This window comes from Micropterus dolomieu, linkage group LG03, assembly GCF_021292245.1.
Source record: "Micropterus dolomieu isolate WLL.071019.BEF.003 ecotype Adirondacks linkage group LG03, ASM2129224v1, whole genome shotgun sequence".
NCBI classification, from domain to species: Eukaryota; Metazoa; Chordata; class Actinopteri; order Centrarchiformes; family Centrarchidae; genus Micropterus; species Micropterus dolomieu.
Window position 1 is genome coordinate 13969014 of NC_060152.1, and position 20451 is coordinate 13989464.

General features: G+C 39.3%; 3 protein-coding genes across 4 annotated transcripts; 2 read left to right on the plus strand and 1 right to left on the minus strand.

Moving 5' to 3' along the window:
• Positions 1 to 19: 19 nt before the first annotated feature.
• On the minus strand, positions 20 to 10059 carry rcvrn2 (recoverin 2). 2 transcript variants are annotated; one of them, XM_046045586.1, is made up of 6 exons: positions 9640 to 10059; positions 7721 to 7962; positions 4059 to 4099; positions 3427 to 3951; positions 1155 to 1266; positions 20 to 619 (listed from the first exon to the last, which is right to left on the minus strand). In XM_046045586.1, exons 4-6 carry the CDS (start codon positions 3805 to 3807, stop codon positions 531 to 533), a joined length of 582 nt encoding a protein of 193 aa, XP_045901542.1. In that variant the 5' UTR covers positions 3808 to 3951; positions 4059 to 4099; positions 7721 to 7962; positions 9640 to 10059; the 3' UTR covers positions 20 to 530. The 2 variants fall into 2 exon arrangements, with proteins under 2 accessions (XP_045901542.1, XP_045901541.1); XM_046045585.1 differs by having other exon boundaries at positions 4059 to 4103.
• Positions 6751 to 8061, plus strand: LOC123968695 (transmembrane protein 100-like). The gene is made up of 2 exons (XM_046045587.1): positions 6751 to 6812; positions 7557 to 8061. Exon 2 carries the CDS (start codon positions 7639 to 7641, stop codon positions 8059 to 8061), a length of 423 nt encoding a protein of 140 aa, XP_045901543.1. The 5' UTR covers positions 6751 to 6812; positions 7557 to 7638.
• Positions 10060 to 10199: 140 nt separating the features above from the next.
• On the plus strand, positions 10200 to 20061 carry si:dkey-17m8.1 (C-Jun-amino-terminal kinase-interacting protein 4). The gene is made up of 28 exons (XM_046045913.1): positions 10200 to 10351; positions 11755 to 12151; positions 12306 to 12500; positions 12602 to 12722; positions 12847 to 12917; positions 13051 to 13115; positions 13513 to 13585; positions 13674 to 13843; positions 14011 to 14288; positions 14795 to 14852; positions 15086 to 15238; positions 15360 to 15402; positions 15575 to 15702; positions 15868 to 15921; positions 16362 to 16502; positions 16639 to 16771; positions 17038 to 17124; positions 17212 to 17259; positions 17409 to 17550; positions 17727 to 17769; positions 17865 to 17945; positions 18061 to 18128; positions 18247 to 18395; positions 18481 to 18652; positions 19174 to 19287; positions 19373 to 19471; positions 19564 to 19653; positions 19790 to 20061. The coding sequence occupies exons 2-28, from the start codon at positions 12053 to 12055 to the stop codon at positions 19906 to 19908; spliced, it is 2994 nt and encodes a 997-aa protein (XP_045901869.1). The 5' UTR covers positions 10200 to 10351; positions 11755 to 12052; the 3' UTR covers positions 19909 to 20061.
• The last annotated feature ends 390 nt before the right edge of the window (positions 20062 to 20451 follow it).

Genomic DNA, 20451 nt, shown 5'->3' on the forward strand with positions numbered 1-20451 from the left:
GAAAACCTTTTATTTATTGTACAGTGAATAAAGTACAACATTTCTATGACCTCTACTAAGACATTTCCAGTTCTGTAAAAAAGCTTTAATGAGCTAACAGTTGGGGGTGATAGAACTGCCTTTACCATTAATTTCTCCAGAGCCCAAATTTTATTTGAACCATTAAAACAGTTAATGATGTTTATCATACACATTCTATTTATGCAAATATATGTTATGTATCACCATAAATATTCTTTTTAGCTGTGCACATGTTTTGAAACACTATGCCAGAATTTGACTCTTTTTATCTCTATTTTATAAGAATGCACTGACAAACATTAGTATAACAAAGAAAATGATAATTGAAACTAACTGAAATTTTTGAGAGCTGCAGTAAAGAGTATTTACACAGAGGGGTCGAGGGGAGTAAAGAGGAGGGAGGAGAAAGCATCTGAGGCTGGGAGGGGAAGAGGACAAACTAAAAGTTTAAGAGAAAGGAAAGAGTCTAATGTGAGAAAAGAAGGAGAGGGGATAAAACAGGAATGCCTTCAATCTTTCATTGGTTCGTAGTGGATGAGACGCATTGCATTCTCATTTTCAATCACTCCTTGGATGAACTCTCCTTCAGCCAATCGCTCTATGAGAGGGGAAAGAAGAAAGAGCAAGAGATGTTACAGTGAGAAGAAAATGGTAAACAACATATACAGCATGGGGTCAACGTGAGGCTGAATTATCTAAGAAATCCTTATATAAAGGATTATAATGAAGTCTTATCTCCTGTGTGGGTGTGCTGGTTTGTGACAGGGGCATGCAACATAGTGGAGTCACTTTAGGTCTTAAGATCAATGTCTGGTACATACATAATGAAGCTTGCATGACACAATTAAAACTGGGGATGTGCCCCCAGGTGGATTTATTGCTTGTATTACTATTAAGCCAAATAGATGATTGTAATATGTAATCTTCGCTACAGAATACAAGAACAGCTGCTGAGGAAAGGTAGTAAGAGCTTACGCTGACTTTATCTCTCTCTAACATAAATACATAGTGACAAATAACACAATGCCCTGTATATATATATATATATATATATATATATATATATATATATATATGTGTGTGTGTGTGTGTGTGTGTATGTGTGTGTGTTGTATGTGTGTTATTTCCCTCACCATTGTCTTTCTTTTCAAAGTAAGACCACAGCTTTTCGGCTCTCTTCTCGGGTGTGTTCTCATCCGCTGGTAGCTTGGCCTGCTCCTCCTTGGGGATCAGCTTAAATATGGCCTGAAAGGGGTTAGGGATAAGATTGGTGATAATACTGCATCATTTCTCTCACACAAATTAGGGAAGAACATCAAGACATAAAACGAATGTGTACAAGCCAAGAAGTGTGTAGTTTGCAGGACAAGTGAGTAAGCTCACAGCCCTCTTCAGTTAATTAGTGCCTTGTATGTAGGTGTGATTTATTGAGCTTCTGATGCAGAACAACTTGACATTAAGAGAAAAGCAACAATCCAATAATTTCTCCTCATGACTGTCTTGTGTCTAGTCCCTGATTACTGTCATTAACCATGGTATACACTGCACTTTGGCTGAATACAACCAAATCAAGTAGACTACAATTAAATCTTACTTTAATAAACTGCAGCCTGCAATCCCCACATGACAACTGATCTGATTACCAAATGCAGCTACAAGAGCAATCCTGAATGGCTTGGTAATTACATTTCACATGTACGCTTTGTATACAAGTTAAAAATGAAAAATTAATAATCAATCAGCCCACCGCAGCACATTCAGTGCCTGTGTGTCATTTTTCAGAGATAGTTCTTCTGCAATGGGCCACTTGGAATCCAGCAGCTTGTAAATTACTAAATGACTGTGCACTTTTGGTTCAGGCCTTTAAATGTGTGTCCCACTTAGAGAGGAAGCACTCATCTCCCACATTTAAGACACCTAGATTAACATGGATTAGTGCCAAGATTCAGACCACAGGCCAAACACCAAGATGTCAGTCTCTCTCCTTGGACTGTCCCCTTCATCCTGCCCCTAGCATTTTGTGGTCTGTAAAGGTCACACTGTGGGCTAGTAGATGACAAACGTTACTCGTCAGTTATAAAAAAAAAAATAAAAAAAAAGATAAAACCAGATCTGTATCAGGCAGTCTCATACAAATATGGATACCCTCAAAGACGCACTGTATTTACAGCCTCTCTTATCTAGTATAGCATATTAGTGTAGTATATAATATTAAACTAAACAGCTCATATGGTAGTAGACTACACTAATATTCATTAGTCCTTCATTCCTCACCCCCTTGTTACCTACTTCAAACCTACATATGAAAACATATATTTCTGAATTATCTTTCCATTATAATGATGTTAGTTTCTGGTCAAATAGCAGATCTGTTTTTGCCTACCTCTCCACAGAGTCAAATTTTCTTTTAGGTTATTTAACTTTTGGCACAATAGCTTTAAAAGTTAGCTATTTTGTGCAGTGGTTGTACACATGATGCATATGTATTCAGGCCAGTTGGCAAGGAATTCAATCCCATTACAATGTCAGCTGGATCGTCGGCTGATCTGTCTAAACCTCTTACAATACCATATAATTTGTCAGAAACCAGAAGATAAGAAACTTCTACGACCTCCGTCAGACCGATTTTTGATTAGATAAAAACACTAGCTAACAACTATTATAGAGTAATTAGCACAAAATAATCTGACAGTCCAAAGTGGCAGCTTCCTGAATAAAATAAACATGGATTAGACTCGGGGATGATGAGCATTCCTGCTACTGACAGGGCAATACAAGCCTTGCTTAAGAGTTGTCTGAGAGCTAAACGTGTAATCTAAGAGATTATAAGGAGTCTCAAAAAGGCTGGCTAATTAGTACTGACGCCTACATACCATGAGACAAATGATCACTTTCAATAAATAGCGACTCATTTTACATGGACTTTAAAATGAGTGGGCAACACACCAAGAAAACGATGCAGTCTAACAGTAATTCTCTAAAACGATTGCCTCAAAAACGATCATAGAGTTAAATGAACACCTCACCAGCATAGACAATTCAAATAAAAAATGTATGTGAGTTTAAATTTAAAAATTAGTATTTACTACAGGGGTATTATATTGGATTTCATGATGGCAAGTAATCCTCTTATCAACTTAAAACCTTTCCATGCAGACTATGAACCACAGAGCAGCTTGAATTTCTGATATTAGCCTATATGTTTATAGGAGATGAAGATGAACATTTTGGTAAAATAAAATATAATTTCTGTAAAGTCAACATAGGCTAGTTTGATACTACTCTCCATAAGGTAAGTGGACACCCTTAACTACTCTTTGTCACACAACAACAATAATTACAGTGCCTCATCCTTTCGTCATTATCTCTAGCATCTTACACATCACTGCACGCACCCCCCCTAACCTGGCAGATCTCCGTCACTTCTGTCTTGGTGATGTATCCGTTCTTGTCTACATCAAACAGCGAGAAGGCCCACTCCAGTTTCCGGGTGGTCTTCCCAGTGGAGGTCAGGTGCAGTGCAATGATGTACTCCTTGAAATCCAAAGTGCCATCGTCGTTGGTGTCAAAGGAGCGAAACACATGTCGAGCGTAGCTCTTGGCATCGCTCTCGGGAAAGAAGCGGGCGTAAATCTGCTCAAACTCCTCTGGTGTTATGCGTCCCGTCGGGCACTGCTTCTGAAAGTTCTCATACCACTGGCTGATCTCATTTTCAGTGAATTTGGTGCTGAGCTTTAGGTCCTGCAGGATCTCCTTTGATAACGCGCTACTGGTGGAGTTTCCCATGGTGGTTGCTTTTTAAGGTCTTACTAGTGCGTCAGTTCTGACCAACTAAATATTTGCCCCCTGAGTTTTCTGAGGCCCCTGCACTCCTTTGATCAAAATATGTTTTCGGTCACTTGCTTGATCTCTTCTGTTGATGTTAGAAGCCTGCAAGTGATTGCAAAAAAAAAAGGTTAGGTTCCACGTATGGTACAGTCCACTTCTGAAATCCTCAGTCATTAAGTTAAATGATCAAAAATGTAAGGAAAACTTACCTGTAGGCCTATGCTGTGTGGTGAGACGATGGCTGGAGTGTCTGTCTTGACGATAAGACAGTGAGAGATAAGGAGAGCAGGGGTAAACACATTCTTACCGTGGACGACTAGGTTAATTCTGTTAATGCGGGATTTAAGGTGGCTGAGCTTGACTGAAATGAACCCCTGGATCCTAATTTTCTCTATTGGGTTTGGAAGTCTAGAAAGAGTGTTGAGCTCATGTGTCTGTTACATTATTGATGGGTCTCCAAGAAGTTAAGAATCTTACTTAATAACTCAACATCAAACAGTCAGCAAGTGTTCAATGCTTTTCACTGTATCCTTGCAGTTACAACCCCTTTTTGAGAAATTGAGAAATATTTGAGTGCTACAGGTTTATAAAAGTTGAACATTACTTTTAAACACTGTTCAGCACATTAGCAGACATGCTCTGGGAAACTCTGTTAACATGGCCCCAGGTGGGTTTCCAAAGCTAGCTTTAGGTTCTCTAGCAGTATGTCTGCTATTTCAGTAGTGGCCTTTCAATGGGTTTAGTTCACCACAGACCTCTAATTCCAGACTACCATCTGTCCAGGCAGTTTAACCCCACCTCTCAACTCTACCTCCAATCCCACCTACGCCCCTGACATCATCTTCACTGCAACCCTCTGCACATGACTTACTTCCTGTCCTATGTGAGGTATCATGTCCTCCTTTCACTGACCTTTTTGTCACGAGCCTTGGTTTGTTTTACTGGGCTAAATGTTTGAAATTGTTGCCCCTCTTCCCTTATTCTGCAAAATTATGTTTTTGTTGTTGGGCTGCCAAATTATCCTTCTTTTTAGTCTTTTTTTGTCTTGACTTTTCCCTCCACAAACTATTGTCTCATGCACCGAAGGCGTCCAACATGCAAGCTCCTGATTTTGCCTACTTTACTACCCAGTCGCTTGTAACTCAGTTCCAGTCCTTTGGGCCTTTTCCTATATATGATCTCTATATATTGCCAACAGCACCCAACATGAGGGGCCACAGTAATCAGTACATCAAATGGCTTCATGACTCTTTTGCTGGCACATGAATGTATGTCATCAGTTTGTTTAATTTGATTATACTGAAAGTATGATCTTTATTATCTTAAATGTTGTTTTAGACTAACTTTGCATGGAGGTGGGGGCATATAGAGTTATGTGTTACAGATTTGTGTGTACATTTAAACAGGATGGATGAAGGCATAAGCTGACAGCATTAGATGCACCTCTTTCATATGCTCTGTTTATTTCAATGTATGATTATCAATCATGTCTTATTTTTGCAGTAGGATTTCTTTGCTTTCAGTGAGTCCATCTATTGGATTACTAATGCCCCGCCCCTGGCCCATCCAATCCAATACTTAGCCAATTACCATCATCATCATCCTGTGAGTGCTGTGCCCAATAGAATTACCCCCTCCTCTCGCATCTGAACTATAACCTGGGGTCGCGTAATTTCTGGAGCTAGAGCAAGTGAGGATTTGTGGTCACTTCTGAAATGTTTTTCTACTTGTGCAGAAGGAGAGGATTCATGTAATGTGGATGTCTAAGCACAATCTATAGCATCTAAGCACAATAACAAGTTACAAGGTAGTTTATCTATCATTTTACAACACAAGGTTATATAACAAAAAGAAAGTTTGTAGTCCCATCATTCTGCACATACACATTTTAACAGATAATTAATTAAATTATGGTAACATATAAAATAAATTAAATGAAATGAAACAATATATACTAAAGTTATTTATAAACATATATACATACATTATACACCCAGGACATTCCACAGTGCATTTTTTAGAATTTGTCGGTGGTGAATGTAAACACATGCAACAAGATAATAATTTGGTTTTCATCGTCACATAAAAAACTACACAATGATTAAAAGTTGATTTCTTTATAGCAGCTATAACATTGTTTCGAAACAGGATTAGGATATGATATTTCTATTGCAGGCAGTAACATATAATACACATAAAAAATACTAGAGCAGTAACAGGTGAAAGTCTGTCAATAGTATAAGTCAACACATCTACAAATATCTGCAATTAGGCTAGTCTCAAAACTGGCATCATCCCAGCTGGCTGATTAGCGTTATAGCCAATTAACTGGCAGTATCAAGCTTCACCTGTGTTAAAGCATCGACCTGAAAACCAGATCAACGTCAGCACTGACATATATACTGCAAATCTGCTACACTCAGTGTCAACATGGCAGGTCAGGTCTATTTATTTGTGCATTTCTGGCACTTCTGGCACAAGGAATTTGTTTGCAATTAAAGTATGTTCAGTGTGTATGCACCTCACTACCAGTGACAGGCAGAATGGGAACGCCAAACAGGAAAATACTTTGAAACAGAAAAATCCACTCTCAGCCCAAACAATGCCTTGGTGTGACACAACTCAAATCGTAAGATTGAAAGAGAGGGGAAAAGAGGAAGGGAGTTGTTCCTAGATAAATATCTGGTAATGGGTTATAATGATGCTTAATGACAGACAAGAGCTTCCTACTGAACACAAGGAAAGAGAGAAACAAACAAACGATGACAACAATCTTGTGTCAATTGTGTCCACCATCTTGTAAGGGCCTCAGGTTGTGACGTATAAGATAAAGGTAACAGCACTACTCCCATTTCTACACCCACTGTCCAGACAGAAAGTCGGCCGCAACTTGAGGCTTTCACTAAAGGATCTTCACTGAACACAATTTCTACTGACATCTAAGCTCCTGATTTAACACTGAGGTAAGCAATGCAATACTTTGTATATAAAAATACAACATTTTAGTTTAAGCTAAAGACATCAATATTGACACAGTGTATTGATTTTTCAATTACTTACCAATTGAAAGTATTCTTTTTTATTCGACTCTATCCAACGCATTTAAACTGATAAACTAGATATGTATGCATCTATGGGATACTTGTTGATTTGTGTTTCGAATTCAGAAATATACAATGCTGTTAAGGATCCATCGGGTTGAAGAGAATAAGGTTTATGCTAAGGCTTGTTGCAGTTTGCTGAATTAAAGGCATTATATTTATCATGCAATCTCTAGTCTCTGTTGGTTCCAATGAGAGAGGCCAAAGAAAAAATATTTCACCTTCTATTAGTATCAAATGTAAATTAAATTGCTTCGTATCTTAACTACGTTCAGATAGTACTTTGAAATATTACTATTATTCTATAATTCCTTAACCCAGGGTCAGTCATTACATACTCATGATGTGCAGCCAAACGTTGTTCATACCTTTATTTTAAATTGTATTTCTGCAGATCCATAATTTCCCAAAGATACCAAATATACCAGACTGTATTTTCAGGAAACGTGTGTAAATGATGCACAAGACATCTTTGATGAAATAGTGTAGCTATTAACAAGGAATCTTAGAACACCACATAGCCTCTATGAATTAGTTCAAAAAGTTAGGAAAAGGGAAAAGTGGATATTAATGGGTTTTTAATCAGGACTGTGTGTCGTGTTGTAGGAGTCAGAAAGAAGAAGAAGCTGCATGCTAAATCACTGTTGGCCATCTGAAAAAGGAAGTAAAACCAACCAAGACAACCACGATGGAAACGCTTGATCCTTCAGCTCTATCAGATGTCACTTCTACTGTCACCTACGACCCTAAATCTGAGACAGTGACCTTACCAAGAGGGGTTGTCTCAGTGGCGGGCATCACTGTGGTGACCGGGGGCGCTGAGCTGTCCTGTGGATCCTGTATGCTGGCCTTTGGTTTTTGGGGAACTCTCATCGGCTTCAGTTGTGTCGCTGTGGGGCTGTGGGACCAGCTGAACCAGTCTAAAGGAGGAACATCTCACTTACTGGGACTGGGACTAGTGATTCTGACCCTCAGTTTCGTGGTGGTTGGAAGCGTGGTGGCATTTTACCTCCTGACAAAGAAGAAGAGAGAGATGACCCGAGAGCAGAGAGAGGATGGAAAAGAAGTTCTTGTAGAGAGTGAGAGGGTAATTAAAAAAGTCACAGTATAAAGCAATAGCATTAATGACAGAATATAAGAGAAACTGATGAAAAATCTACAGAGAACGCATGAATGGATTGTTCCATAAATAAAACAGTCATACTGGGTAGGAGAAACCACTCCCCTTTTGCTTTAACAAAACAAGTTCAGTCTGTGGCAGTCTCACTGGCTCCTGCTCTTCCCTTTATCTATCTAAAGTATGTAGAAATGCAACTCCTGTTTTCCTGGGAAATGTAACCTTTCCCCTCCATTTTATGCTACTTTCGACATCGACCCCACTACATTTCAGGAGGAACTTAAGTACTTTTTACTGCACTATATCTTATCAACAGCTATAGTTAGTAGTTACTTTGATGATCAAGAGATTACATACAAAACATATGAGTAGCTTACATTTAGCCTAATCCAGCTTCAATAGTATAATACTCTGAAGGGGCAGACTGCTGATAGTATTTCTGTAAGTCTCCTTACATAAAATTATGAATACACAACATACTTTCAGTGATTTTATAATGGTGTATTGCTAATTTAAGTAGCACTTATTAGTACTTCTTCCACCCCTGCCTACTAGTTTTTACTCATGATGCCTGTATTTTCTTTCATTTTCACGACTGGCAATTTTACATGTAGACAGTAAAAATGTGTGTATTTTTGTGTGAGAGAGAGAGACAGAGAAGGAGAAAGGGAGAGAGAGAAAGACAAAAAGATGAAAACCTGGAAGAAGTGTGTAATAAAGAGAGACATTATCACAGAATACAGAAGTATGTTAGAAGGTTTGTTCAGTCAAATTATACACAAAATAAGATACTTTCTCACTTACTTCTGCTGCTATCAAGCCATGTTGAAATTAACATGTTTGGTTTTGAGAAAGCTGCAACCAATTACACAGTGGAGGGGATCAAAAGTGTATTTGCAGTGAAAAATTACATTTTAAAAAAACTCAACAGCAAAGTGTTTTTAAGGAAACAATATCCCAGAACATCTCTTCTGTCCATACTATGCACATGTGCATATATATCAAGTGAGCTAAACACCTTTCCAATAAAGTTTGAAGGCTGGAGTTGCTCTTTGAAGTTGAAAAGTGTTATTTCGTGAAATAATTCTCAAGGGGGATGTGGAAAATGTAGTAGACCTATGTTATTATGCTTTGTAATGAATACAATGCAGAAAGGGAGATGAAGAAGGAAGGTCAGACAAGCAGGAAATTTGTTTAACGTTAACCTATGACACAAAACCCTAGTAGGAACAATTAATGTACAGTGCATTCCTCCAGAAAGATAACACAAATTAAACACGTTTAAGTAAATATATAAACAAGAACTACATATAAATGGGTAGCCTAAATATAATTAAAGAAAACAAGGTTACACTTCAAGAGTCGATTGATCAAGTTTTGACCTAAAATTAAAAGAAGTTAATTAATCACTCAAATCAATTATCAAATCAATTATAAATTAAACCCCCATTCACTTAAGAGACCCAGATGACCATGTCGAGGGTGTCTGTGCAGGTCAACAGAACAGAAGCCAACATCAACCCAAAAGGGAGAAGACAAAAGAGGACCGAAAGAGGGGAAATGTGTTAGTACCTCCATCTGCTGGAATTGAGAAGAAATGTAGGCCTACTTCATCCAACGACATTCCTCGCCGAAATTTACAGTAATTGTTGTTTTTCCCGCTCGTCAAATGTGTGAAATAATCAACTAACTCCACTTTTTGTCTAAGCTGTTTTGATATTGATTATTGAAAGCATATTTTTAAGTAGCCTAATAAAAAGACAGAGTTCAGCAATGATGAGCAGAAATTTGTCTCAGCCGTCTCGTTTGCCTTTTGATTAACTTGACACCAACTTTATCTACAAGCACAATGCGAACACTGTATCTGATACTATTCTGATAGCTTGCAGTAACATGGGAAAACAGACCACCTAGTTCTCATGCATGCGAGGTATTTTGTTTTGACAGGTATCTGACTTGGACGTGTGTTACTCAGGTCACCTGACAGCTCGCTGCAAACTCCTTGGTCACGTGTCATCGTTCAAGTTTCAGGAAACTTTTTTTTCTCCTTGCGAAAGCAAAACCTCCCACGTCCCGCCTCTTCTTCCCGCCTATTGGTTACCGCCGACAATTGCTGCGCTCTGGTTGGCCAGACTGAAGACATGTCTGCGCACATCAGCGTCAAACAACACCCCTTCTTTAAACTCGTTTATATGTAATTGATATCGTCTTCGAAGAAAAACGGCTAGAATTTCAGTGTTTTTGGGGTAGTGAAATGAAAGTTACGAAGGAGTCCGCCGTTAAGGTGAGTTTGTAAAAGGGCAGCCGAACAGCGCGACGACGCGGCTTGTTTTTTGGTCAAGTTACAACTTTGTAAAGTGGCAACCAAAGTTCTCTCAAGGTGTCCGCTGTCAGTCAGGTTACTTATTTATACAGTAACGTTATGCCGATTCAAGTCTGTCATTTTATTAGCTGACCGAGGAGACTAATTATCTTAATTATCTACACATATATCCTTTCGCCGTGTTCGTGTGTTTACATATAAAGTTAACATTTTGATGTCTGTGCTTTTCGTAGTGCTATTTATCTCTCTCTCTCTCACACACACACAGACACACACACATAACGTTACACAGTCGCTCGTTTAGTTTGTCTCCGTGCTGCACGTTGCATAATCTTTATTAGAGAGACATACAACAGAAAGATCGCCCGTCTCTTTCATATGTAGCTTAGGTTAAATGTCAAAAGGCCTTTAGAGCGAGTATCTACATGCAACTTTATTAGCTGCACCCTTTCATTTGACACCTTGCCAAATATGTACTGGTGATTGAGGCTGCAACTAATTGTTGTTTTAATTATGATTAATCGATTAGTCATTCTACAAGATGTCAGGAAGTAGTAAAACATTCCCATCACAATTTCCTGAAGCTCAATGTTGACATCTTAGGGTTGCTTGTTTTGGTTACAGCTTTAAAGGTTAGCTAGTGGATTTGTCGATTGACATAAAATAATAAACTTACATTTTGATGCCAGACAGTGATTGGTTCCAGCTTCTCAAATGTGATTATTTTCAGCTTTTCTTTACCTCATTTGATAGTATGCAGAATTTCTGCAATCAGCACTTTTCACTTTTTTTGTGCATGCTATTGACCAAACAATTATTTGAGAAACTAATTGGTAATAAATATAACTATTCCTTTTGTCTGACCAACTGTTCAAAACCCAAAGAAACATTAGCCCCAGATAGTATTGTCTTGTTTTGTTTTTAACTTGAACTCTAAAAGTGTTATTTTGTGAAATAATTCTCATTGAGCTTGTGGGAGATGTAGCTGGCCTATGTTTAAGCTTAATGAGAAAGTCATCCAGGCATGACTAAACTGTACATTTACATTTGTCTGTAAACCTGAACTCTGACACGTTACTGATCTTTAATGGATGTCCTTTTAGTGTATACACTTACTTAAAACCAACCTTTTGGAATTTAGGTTTCATTCTTACTGAGCAGATGCCTTGTTTTTTTTGTTTTCTCTTAGTGGCAGATTATAATAGCAGAAAATCACATGACCATATTCAACAATTACAAGATTATGGTAGTTAGTTGGCGGGGGAAAAAGCATGTCTAAGCTTGAATATTGCACAAAGCAGCCTACTGTCCTTTTGCAATTAAACTTAACTCGTTACATATCACTATATTTTCTTCTTTCCCAGGATGGACTCTAAAAATGCCCCCTGACATCAGATAAATCTCACAGCACAGAAACAGCTAGTCTAAGAGGATGCTGCCCTTTTCAGGAAGAAATGGAACATAAAGTTGTGGAGGATGGGTGGTGCTGGTGTTCACAGAAACGTTAGAAAGCTCGATAAACTAGTTGGTGAGGAAGGGTAGTCAGAAGAGGAACTTTTTGCTACAGAATTGGCTTATAGAGTTGTAAAAACATTTGCCTTTGGAGTTGAGTTGGGGGAAATCCTTTTCTAAGTTAATACAGCAGAGAAAAATAATTGGCTAATGGAGTGCAGTGAGAGAGTGCTGTGTGGGACAGGGGAGGTGGAGCTGGACCCCAACATTGTGAGTGAAGAGGCAGGAAAACTGTATTCAGAATTACAGGTAAAGCCGCTCCTCAAGTTATTTTTTCATTTTGTTTTTCATTTCTTGTTTTCTGGAAAATAATATGCCACGTTTTTCTGAATGGAATAAATATTTCAGTGTCGTCAACTATACTGTACCTGGTTTCTCACTCTGCTGCTTTGCCCTATCGCAGACAATTATTGAGACCCATGGTGAAGGTGTGGTGGAGTCACTGGTGCCTATATTTGTGTGGGTCCTGGAGGGGCTGGCCAGCTGCAAAGCCCAGCTGAGAGACAGGGAGGAGGAGGCAGAGAGGGAGAAAGCTGAGCGAGAAGAGCTGCTGGAGAGATACCAAGCAGAGAGAGCACTCAGGAAAGAAAGTCAAGAGGTGGGGATTAATGGGAGTTTTGAAAGAGTTGTTTTTAAAAAGCGATGAAAATTGGTAGTTGGTCTACGCTTAGAGTTGTTAAAGCATATTGTTTTCTTTAGAGGTATCTGGAGCTTGATGACCAAATTGAACAAGAGAGGAGAGCCATGAGGGGGAGGGAGAAAGAGAGAGAACAGCGAGAGAGAGATCTTGAGAACAAGGCAAGAAACCAAGCCGATCAGTGTGAGTATTTTTAGCATAGTAGCCGTGCAGTTTAAACTTTTGATTATTCTCCTTCCAGTTTCATTAATTTTTCTTGTGCATGATACATTTTAAATCTCAGGCTATATGTTATCTTGTCTTGCAGTGGTGTCCTTGGAGGAGCAGAAGGTGAATCTGGGTAGAGAACTAACCACACTGAGGCATACTCACAACAAGGTCAGATACTGCTGTTTAGTCTAAAAATGTGTTTGCTATTGTATCGCCACACGTGACTTCTTGTTCACCATGTTATTCAATATTTAGCTATTTATTTGTCACTTCTTACATATCACGGATGTTCTCTCTTTAGTTGGCTCTCACATATCGGGAACTTCTGGAAAAGAGAAAGGATTCTGAAAGAAATTCTCCTCTAAGGTTGTTCTTATTCAGCACTCTTAAATTTCTTATATTGTAGATAATGTGTCAATAATGTAATAGATAATGTCTGTCTATAGGTATTCCATGACGGTAGCCTTATTGTCAGCCATACAAGAGCCACTTGTGTTGGCAGCCAATGTGAACTTAAATTTTGCTTTTCAGGCATGCCTGGTAACACACTTAATCAGAAAATCAGCTTTTTTCTAAAAATTGACTTTAGTGGTAACTTTCAAAATAAAATAGCAGTTGTTGTTGGATGCTGATCCCATGTCAAATGTTATAATTCAGTAATGGTGTAAAAAGTGGTGCAAAATGTAAAAAAAAAAAATAAGTAAAAATTGCTACTGTATATTCACATGAGTATTCTTTATGTAACACTACTTGTTGTGTTTAGGAATCACATGCGTCCAATGAACACTGAATTTCCATCCAACCAAGTCTTTTCAGAATCTGGTGTTAGTGAAAAGGTAAACATATTCTCACTTTTCACATCTATATTTTGAATGCTTTTGATACAAGATTGTGGCATAGAGATGTCTGCTCTTTGTTTTGCAGGTGATTCAAAGACCACATTCAAAATCTGTTCCCCCCCGTTTGGAAGATCTAGAAGCCAAGGAAGAAAAGGCAATTGACACTGCAGTAAACCCCACTGCAGATCAGTTTATCAATGACATCATAAGCTCTACTCCTGAGCTGAGGCAATTTCATGGCTGCGTGGATGCAAGGTAATAATCTGAAACTTGTTTCTGTCAGTTGGAAATTCTAGTGAAAAGTATGAGTAATCATGAACTAAACCCACGTTCACTTATGCTCATCGACATGTTCACACAGAGCACTTGAAAGATTCACATGTTTTTTTTACATTTCTTACTCTTTTCATTTGCATCATCAGCACCCCAGTTAGACCTAACAGCAAAAAGCCACCGAAAGATGAGTCGGAGACCGTCTTGGCGGAGGAGATGGGGGAGATGGAGAAGGAGGAAGAGAGGGAGCGCAAAGTAGAAGAGGAGCAGAGGGGAGAGAGCCAGGAAAAAGATGAGGAGGCGGTGGAGGTGGAGGAAGATGATAATATGGAGTGGGAGCTGCGTAACACTGACTCTGTGTTCTCTGAACTGTCAGAGCTGAGTCGGGATTATGTGGAGAGTGTAGACCGAGGGGCTAGTGTCAGAGGTAAATTCATCAAGGAAAACACAATGTATAGACCTTTCTCACAAACATGGTTGATCTACTTCTTCTTCATCGTAACCAGAGGTTTAATTAACGGTCACAAAATGCTAACTGCCCCGGAATTAGACGCTTATCATTTTTTAACCCTTGATCAGATAATGATGCATTCATCTGACAGCAGAAACAAACGCATATCTCAGAAACTACGCCAGTGTTGTGCTGTATGCAGCGTTGATCGAAAAACGGAGTAAGTGATCACAGACATTGGAGGTGACAAAAATGTTGTTTTCTAAAAATGTGACCATGGTGAGAAACTATTTATACCCTGCTAACATGAAGTGCAAGTACATAGGTAAAAAGGCTCTCTTCCTATGGGTTTCATTAAGCATTACTTATTTTTTTTTTTACATTTTTTCTTCGCTGTGAATGAAGCGTTATGAATAATAATAATAGACGTGTATTTCTCTCAGTGTTCTGTTTGTTTTTTAAAGTACTTTTCCTCTGTGTAGGCAGTGCAGACCAGTTTGAGGAGATTCTTTCTCAGTATGAGGAACTGAAAGCAACCCAGTGAGTCCTGTATTTATAATTTCTCTGACCTTGTTTTGAATGGTCCAATGTGTTTAATGTGTTTATTTGAGTGTACAGGGTATTTTGTACAGGGTTTCTTGTTTCTATACAAACTAAATCAATAAGAGGAGAAGATATTATAGTCACCAATGTGACTGTTTACTCTCTTTAACAAAGTAATTTCTTCATAGTCTTAAATTATTCATCTTTTGCTCTTTCTTTTTTCCCCCCAGTGAGTTAGTAGAAGCTGCCCGTAAGGCTGTGATATCTCGGGTAGTAGAGCTGACAGATGACCGCTCAGCTCTTAAACTGGAAGTGTCCTCTCTTCAGGAAACAGTCTCACGATTAGAGGGGCGGATGAAGGAGAAGGAAGAGGAAAATAAGAGGTGTAGAAGATTGTTCTTGATATTTTCCTATTTTGAAATTGTATGTTAAATCTTTTTATTATAATACTGTATATACTGCTGTTATAATAACTTTGTGCTTTAAATTCACTCTTTCCCATAGACTTCGAAAAGAACTGGAAGCATGCCAATCTGAAGATCCTGATGTGAGGAGGCATTGTTATTTTCAAACATTTGTCAACTAAATCACAAAGATGTAGTGTAACAGTAATACTGCATTGGAAAGCTTTTTTAAGATTCAGTAACTGCTCCGTGTTAATTATGATGCATGAAACTGGTGCACATACCACATTAAATAGCATGAATCTTTCCATTCAGGCCTCTCTACCCTCATCCGTGCGTCACTTCTCTCGTTCTGAAATGGCTCGTGTGGTCATGGAGAAGAACCAATATAAACAGCGTCTGTTTGAGCTGCAGGAAGCAGTAAGACGTAGTCAGACACTCAGGTAACTTTGCTACTGAATCAACATTGTTGTTGTATAGAAAGTTTTCTTTTTTTAATTTTGTTTAAAGTAGATGTCTTTTCCCAAAGAGAATTTGCAATTTGGCTAAAATAAAAATATTTCTTCAGGTTTTTGTCTCCATCATTTAGTGTTTTTTCTTTTTTATAGAGCAACAAAGAGGGAGAGGTTAACAGAGGAGAAGAGGTTAAGTGTTTGGAGAAAGTAAGTGTATTATCTGTCATCTAATCTTGTTTGATCTAAAGAGAGAACATTTCACATTGTATAGCATACTCATCCTCTTGTAGTAAAGTTAATGTTAAAGATTACCTTAAAACAACTCAATAATGTGAAACAATATGCTGTATAAAAAAACAATTGGGAAAATTGTATTACCAGGAGGTGACGTTCACCGGGTTGCCTTGATCTTCAACCTGCAGTCAGTAAACACATTAAAATATAAATTTCAAAACCTGTACCACTTGGTTTCTAAAACCGTCACCAAAATAAATCTGTATTTTATGGAGGCAACACAGAACGACTGATACATACATTAGTGTGCTAAGTAATTTCATGTTTTGTAATATGCTGTAGTCAGATAGTTTGTGCTCCATATAAAATATTGTGGGTTTATTTTTATTTATTTTTTTTATATCATATGAAAGGTTCAACCGCTTGTTTGGCCTGTCCAAGGAGCCCTTAATCCCACCTTCTGCTTCTGCATTTGCCATGCCAACTTCTCCATCGCTCACTCACTCGCCTCTGGGGTCTCCACCACTACCGGCTGTCAGTCAAACTCTCGCTGAGTACGTTAGTGTTTCTGGCCACTGGCCATGTTTCACTTGCATATGCTTTTCTGTTTGCATCATGTATTTTCAACAAAATTGAATATTTTATAAAAGGCTCAGTCAAGCTGATTAACACCAGAGGCATCCTCTCCAGATCCGCTTCTCCTGCTGCTCCGTCCCCTCGTGTCAGGAGGAGAGAACTCTACAGAGACATTCGCACACACATTTGGGGATCACTTGGGAAGCGGCAGATACACGGGTGGAGCACACCACTGGCGAACACACAGGTAGGTGCCCTCACAGCAATTTGAAAGGAAGTGTAGAGGAGAACATCCTCAAAATGCGCCTAATGTTCCCCTGGATGTTATGAGTCTGAATTCTGCATTTTGTTATCTGAGTTATTTGAACTAAACCAATTTTAAAAGAAATCTTACCTTCCATTCATCTCACCACATTGGATGGACGAGACTTGCCACAGAGAGTTTAAAATACTCAGATGTATACATTTCCACAATTCTAACAATATCCTGGTGATTAACTGTCATTATTGCAGGAATCCCATGAATCTGTGCCAGAGCCTAAGGATGTTCCTGTTCTAGTGCAGCTCAGACTGTTGGATCAGAGAGACTCCACAGCAAAGGTAGATATTTTCACATGAAACTTAGCAGCCTGTACATCATACATCTGGTGCATTTAAACGTGCCCCCTAAATTGTGTTTCTCTTCAGCTGAACTGTGCAGTCGCAGTCACACCTGAGCTTTCAGGAGAGGCCACAGTAAGTCTCATTATCCTGGTTTAATAGCAACTGTAGTCATACTCTAATCACCATGTTCAATGCCACCCAATCATAACTAACACTTCCCAGGGACATGTCTTTTCATGCCACTCATCTTTCCAAACTCCATATCCGTCCTTCTCTGCCAGTGTTCTGTGTGGGTAGTTTCTGGTCCTGCCTCCTGCAGTGATATTACAGTGATTGATCCTGCACGGTCCAACACAGTACTGGATCAATTCAGCCTCCCACCCACAGCTCCTGCTCTCTGCATCTGCGCTGTGCCTCCAATAGGTTAGTGCCACTACAATGGGCTGCAGCAGGTGCCAACAAACAACGTGTCTAATGTATTCTGTACTTGTATTATCCCTCACACCTCATACTGATAATTATATGGAAATGTTTTGGAAATGAACTCTTCCTATTTGGCCTTTCCTTGTGACACAATCTTTCCGGACTTGTTATATCAGGTGACACTGCAGGAACTGTGTGGATTGGAACTCAGGAAGGAAGGTAAAGTCTGCTGAATAAGCAGCTCACTTCAGCAAATAACACTCACTCTACATAGAAAGTACTGACCCCCCCCCCCTTCTCCCACTGTCTCACAGTTTACTGGTACACTCAGCCTCTGCTGGTAGGAGGCGCTGTCTGCAGTCTGTGTCCCTCTCAGAGGGTGTTCATTCGCTCAAGTTAGTTTTATCCACTCTAAAGCATATTTATATAGTATTTAAGTATTAGCTTTTCATTATTGTCTGTCTTAATGTGACATTGACTTATCATTTATTTATTGACTCAATCTGACAGGTATTCCCAGGGTCAAGTCATAGCTGGTTTAGCTGACGGGACTTTAGCTTTTTTCTCACACAGTTCGGGTAATGGTTTCCTCTAGTCATATTTGACTGTCTCAGTCCGTCTCTCCATTTTGCATGCTTCACATAACTTAATGTTTAGTGACATCAATGATGAAGCAATGTGTGCTGTGACTGACAGGTGGCTGGAATCTACAGTCACCTTCTGTGATGCCTCTCGGATCAAACCCTTTGCAGCCCATTCGCTGCTGCCTTGTAAAAGGTAGCCGCTTGTGGGTGGGATATTGGAACAGAGTCCATGTGGTTAACACTGACAGCAAAAAGGTTGAGGTAAGAAACAGAGAAGGTTCCTACTTCCCTTGTGTCTTATGTTCACACCGTCTTTGAACTCACCGTCATTTTCCTGACCTTACAGCAAACATTCTTGGTGTCTGAACGCAGCGAGCAGCAGGTTCGTTTCCTTTGTGCGGGTGGAAGTGGTGTTTGGACATCGTGCCGACTTGACCCAATCCTCAGGCTCTTTGACTGGTCCACTGGACGGCCGCTACAGGAAGTCGATTTTACTGCTTTGGTCACGAAAACATTAGGTCCTGAACTATATCTATTTTTTTTTTTAACCCTTACAAACTTATTTTAAATGTAAACATAATACATTCACAGGTGCATATGTACAGTGTGACTATGTATTAGCTCTGGAATCTGCAGTATTACAATATGTTTCAGCATAGTAGTAATTTCCCAGAATGTCAGCAAGCACAGTTTCAGCTCATAACGGTACTGCTCACACCAGTGTTTGTGATTAGCTAAACACTTGATGGAAGTCTTTTTGTCAATACTTCCTTTTGGTTTGTGTTTTTTCATGTTAAACAGCGGCTTTTACGGTTTTTAACAGTATGTGCAAGTTTCTCTGTGATTGGTGTGGCAGCATTTCATAATCAAACTGACAAAAGGTCTTCCTCCCCGGCGAATAAAGCATCAGTCAATGGACTACAAATGTAGGATTTATTATTGGCCGTGTTTATGCCATAGCTTGATTGTTTTGGGTCAGGCAACTGAGTTAAATCTCTTTCCAGCAGCTCAGCAAACATGTTTCTGTCTCCCTTTGTAGGCCAAGCTTTCCTGATACTCTCACCTCTCCAGATCTCGTCTCTCGCAGTCATCTCTGGCCGCCTGTGGGTGGGCACAGGGGGTGGTGCCATTTTCTCCATCCCATTATCTATAAGTGAGTTTATTTCGACTGAAGATATAAGTACATAAGTCAGAAATTAGCTCTGTTTAGTATTTACTATATTAATGACCGTCTACAGCATCAGAGGACGTTTCTATCCCATATTGCTCCATTGCATCAGCCCAGCTGTGTTACCATGGACATAGACAAGCTGTGCGGTTCATTGTTGCTGCACCTGGTAAGAATCTGATGGTCTTTAAGCTACATGCTTGCTTCACTTGCTTGCTGTATTTGTCTTTTACTGATTATGTAATCATCTTTGCTCCACAGGTTGTTTGATCACCTCTCCTGGCAGCAGCACTGTCACTACCTCTCAGCTTATTCTCAGTGGAGGAGAGGGCTACATCAACTTCCGAATTGGTGAGTGGAAGGATCACACAATTGTGATGTCAAATTGTTTGAAATTGTCAGATGTATTTGATCAGCGTTGCAGTCATTTACCGTTTAATCAGTGCTGTGTCTATTAAATGCCTAACTGAGCCGTCCACTTTTTCAGGAGATGACGCCAGTGATGGATCAGTTGAATTGTCCCAAGTTACACCTCAGCGGTCTGAACGCAGTCACATGATCATCTGGCAGAATCCCACCCCCTCTGTGCCCAGCCCAGCCCTCTGACATTGCCCACCTCCCTGTCCTGCCCTTTCAGCATGAGATACAGATGGAGCAGACATATACTGTATACCACCTAGACACAACATTGGTGCTTTCAAGGAACTTAATGAGTCAACGACTCAATGTGGAAGCAATAAAAATGATCCTCTAAAATCACATGATACCCACTGTCCTTACTATTCTTGTTTATGTCCTTTGTCATGGATGGTAATACCTTACTGTTGATCTTCATCTGATTTTATATCTTTTCTGTTATGTTGGTCAGTAATGTTGCTGTCTGATTGTTAATAGCCCATTTTTACCTTTGAACTGACATTGCATTCAGTTTCCCTGACTTACAGCTCTGTGATACATTTTTCTACCAGACATCTGTTGGGGGATTCTGCATGTTCTTAAACAACAACAATCTTCATGCAACCAAGTGGGCACCGGGGTCCTCCTGTCATACATCTTTTGATCATAAAGTGCTTAACTTAATGTGGCTGCTCTTGAAGTTACTGTGTACATACTTTGTTAACTGTGAACTGGAAACGGGTCTTCTCTCAG